The sequence below is a fragment of the Bidens hawaiensis genome, unplaced genomic scaffold (genome assembly GCF_021521415.1).
Source record: "Bidens hawaiensis isolate Kalapana, Puna unplaced genomic scaffold, B.hawaiensis_p1.1 tig00028456_1, whole genome shotgun sequence".
NCBI classification, from domain to species: domain Eukaryota; kingdom Viridiplantae; phylum Streptophyta; class Magnoliopsida; order Asterales; family Asteraceae; genus Bidens; species Bidens hawaiensis.
Window position 1 is genome coordinate 210,690 of NW_027494638.1, and position 3,588 is coordinate 214,277.

At 34.2% G+C, this 3,588-nt stretch overlaps 1 protein-coding gene across 1 annotated transcript; it reads right to left on the minus strand.

The window, feature by feature from the left end:
* Positions 1-455: 455 nt before the first annotated feature.
* On the minus strand, positions 456-2,871 carry LOC143577027 (putative zinc metallopeptidase EGY3, chloroplastic). The gene is made up of 3 exons (XM_077060975.1): positions 2,525-2,871; positions 2,288-2,442; positions 456-931 (listed from the first exon to the last, which is right to left on the minus strand). Exons 1-3 carry the CDS (start codon positions 2,785-2,787, stop codon positions 576-578), a joined length of 774 nt encoding a protein of 257 aa, XP_076917090.1. The 5' UTR covers positions 2,788-2,871; the 3' UTR covers positions 456-575.
* Between the last annotated feature and the right edge of the window lie 717 nt (positions 2,872-3,588).

The window sequence follows — 3,588 nt, forward strand, 5'->3', positions numbered from 1 at the left end:
AGGAAATCCAAAATGATGGAACATACTGGAAATTACTGAAATGCCCTTCAACTGTCACCTTGAAATTAGTAGAAGGTGTCACACCTGTCGTAAGATAATTGGATTCTCTGATGAATAGTTGTTTGTTGTGAGTAAACTACCATCTACAAATTAATATATATATATATATAATAGTTATATAAATGATTTTTTTATTAAAAATATTTAACATAGTGTGTAAATAAAAAAGTGAAAATCGTTTCTATTACAAAGGGTCAGGCAGATTAAGTGATGTGATTATTACGGCAAGAAAATATCTATTGCACTCTTTTTCTTCGTTAACATTTTGTGTCTCATAGAATTTTACTAAAGTTATTTTTATTTGACATCTCTGCATATATTCAAAGAAGTATCCTACTAGTTTAAAGGTTTAAGCTATTAGTAACTACCCTTGCTTGAGTTATTGTGTGAAAGATTGTATATGATTGAACTGTATAACATATCTGCTTCTGCTAACAACATGATTTTTTTACACTTAAAAGTTACTGTTTCCAGCGCATATTAAACCTATAACCAGCCGGATCAACATATACTACTTACAAACCACCCCTAAAATACGACCCACTAAGGAACGAGCTAGAGAAAGTTCCACCACCGTTAGGGAAAAGTGTAAGAAAGCATATTAGCCCGAGCACGAATCCCCAAGCATACCTATCGTCACCAAGAGGGGTAATTTCATCCTTCACGGGTATTTCTTCTCCACCCCTAAAGAAGTTCGCAAAGAGCCCCCAAGCTAAACATAAGACACTACCACTAAAGCCACCTATAACTAACAAGAGTGAAGTGGCAAATGATAGCAAAGCCGCAGTGCTCCTACCGAACATGGCTTGAGAGATCCGACCGCCTTCAAGCCTTCCACAAGGTAACAAGTTTAACGAAGTCACCACCATTCCTATCCCAAATGGAAAAATTCCCGATTAGTTACAAAAAGTCTTTATAAAAAAGAAGTTTAAAACTTATGCAAAAAGATTCACCTAGAAGTGTACTTACAAAATGATGAAAGTGCATTCTATCCAAAAAAAAAATCGTAACTTTTGAAAAACAACTAACCTAAAAGTTTACTTTGACCAAAATGCCCTTTATCAAACAAATTCAAAACTTGTGCAAAACAGACTCGACGAAAAGTAAACATAAAAAATGATGAAAATACCCTTTATAAAAAAATAAAAAAAATCAGAACTCTTGCAGAAAGGCTAACCTAAAATTATGCTTGCAACGTGATCCAAATACCCTTCAAAACTTTTGCAAAAAGACTCACCTAAAGTCTACTTACTAAAACAATACCATAACACGGACCTAGATATGCTATTTAACAAAAAGAAATTTCAAAACTTTTGGTGTCTTTTAGCGTAAGACTCACCTAAAAGTCTACTTACAAACTTTTGGTGTCTTTTAGCGTAAGACTCACCTAAAAGTCTACTTACAATAACACCAGACCAGAATACTATTTAAGAAAAAGAAATTTCAAAACTTTTGGCATAAGACTCACCTAAAAGTCTACTTACAATAACACCATACCAGAATACTATTTAACAAAAAGAAACTTCAAAACTTTTGGCGTAAGACTCACCTAAAAGTCTACTTACAATAACACCATAATACCATTTAACAAAAAGAAATTAAAACTTTGGGCCATTGGCGGACCTTATTAAAGGCGGGGAGGGGTCATGCCCCCCCCCCCCCCAGGTTTAAGGCTTTGAAATTCCGATTTTAGACTTTTACCGGTAGCATGGTTGAAGCAAGGGGAGAAAAATGGAGTAAGATCAAGGAGGCGGTGGTATTTATGTAGCTTGAAGTGGGAGGAAGAAGATAAAGCATGGTGATAATTGCTTTTGATTTTTTACTCTTTTATTTCTCTTATTTAATGGCTGAGAATTAAAACTAGTACAACCTAACACCTACTCTAAGTCTCTAACCCATACACTCAGTTTTTGTGAAGCTGTATATTGCTTTTATTTTGTTATTAAGATAGTATGATTCTGTTTTTTACTTTTAACTTTAGTATTATTTGCTTTATTCAAATAATCTTTTTTTTTTAATAATTTAAATAAAATTATTTATAATAATTTCATGATATGTTATTTAAAGTCATTTTTATTTTTTCTAAGGAAAAAAATTTATCGTGTATGGTAACGAATATAAATATTTATGTACGATCATCGAATTAAAACTTTTTGTTACTCCACTGGAATCGACCCCCCCAATTTAAAAGTTGAAGTTCCGCCACTGCTTTGGGCGTAAGACTCACCAAAAAGTCCTGCAAAGGCAAGAGGATCTACCGGAACCCCAACACCTTCCATGGCATAAGGCAACACGTTGCCTAGATCGTCCGTGTACGGGCCAATAACGAATTGGATGAAAGAAAGCAACGGGTTATTGTAAAAGAATTGCGGTCTTATAAACCTGCATATAACCAACCCAAAACCCATGATGAATAATGCTAAAACGTATCCAATTACGGTATAAAATGGAAACATAAACTTACAAAGCATTATCGCCTCCGTTGAAGCTACCATCAGCTACAAAAGCAGCGACCGCAAGCACCAAAGAAGTCAAATACGCGCTAGCTGTTCTCGCCACCGCAATATCAAACAACGCCTTCTTGTCAAAGAGAAGAGACTCATAATTATTCATGACGCCCAAGCATCCAGTCCAATTAGACGGGACCAGAAACGAAGGACTGAGCTTAACACCATAACGAGCTGCAGTTACTCTAGTGGCAATCTGCACAATACAATAAGCTAACATTAGTTTAACCAGTAATGTAAATTCCAGCACTTTTTAAAGTCAAAATCGATATCCGATTGATCTGAAATGATGTTGTTTGGTCAATATTGGAACCTCGATGAACCTTTAGTTCATTTTTCTTTTACTAGAAAACCTTTAGTTTATATAAAAACCCGATGTTTCTTCTTCTCCAAGAAACGTATTCTCTTTCTTTTATTATTTAAGAATACTCATTATTCTCGGTTCGGCAATGTACCAACACTCGGAATAATCTAAGATACTAAAAATATGTTTTATTTCAGATACAACTTTGTTAATTAATAAAGTTTATATCGGAACGTTGAGAAAAAAACAATCACAACCACATATTTAGTTTCTTATTTAAGTTGATGAACGCAAGTTATTAGAGGAAAACGAACTCATGGGCTTCTAAAAAAGCTTAAGAACTTAAACGAACTCAAACCTAAAACTCATTCATAAAACTAGCCCGGGCCAAGACAAGCAGAACTTAAATGAGCTCAAACCTAAAACTTGTTAATTGGCCTCGGCCAAGACAAACAGAACTTAAACGAGCTCAAAGTTAAAACTCGTCCATAAAACGGGCCCGGGCCAAGACAAGTGTGTTCAATCTAAAAAGCTTGTTTGATAATGAACTTGGGTCTAAAAATAACCTCATTTAATAAGCAAGCCTAAGCCTATCAACGCCTAAACGATCCCATTATATATCCAATTTTCATTTCATGTATTAAGTATAAATATTTATACAATAAGAATTATCATATATCAAGTTATGATAGATATAAATGAAAGATATATATTTGT

Excerpts from the sequence above, each read along its gene's own strand:
- LOC143577027 (XM_077060975.1), bottom strand. The coding sequence starts at position 2,787 with ATGTTAGCTTATTGTATTGTGCAGATTGCCACTAGAGTAACTGCAGCT. Across the intron at positions 2,443-2,524 it reads AACGGAGGCGATAATGCTTT|GTTTATAAGACCGCAATTCT; the intron begins GTAAGTTTATGT and ends GGTTATATGCAG. Across the intron at positions 932-2,287 it reads TGCCTTTGCAGGACTTTTTG|GAATGGTGGTGACTTCGTTA; the intron begins GTGAGTCTTACG and ends CATTTGGGATAG.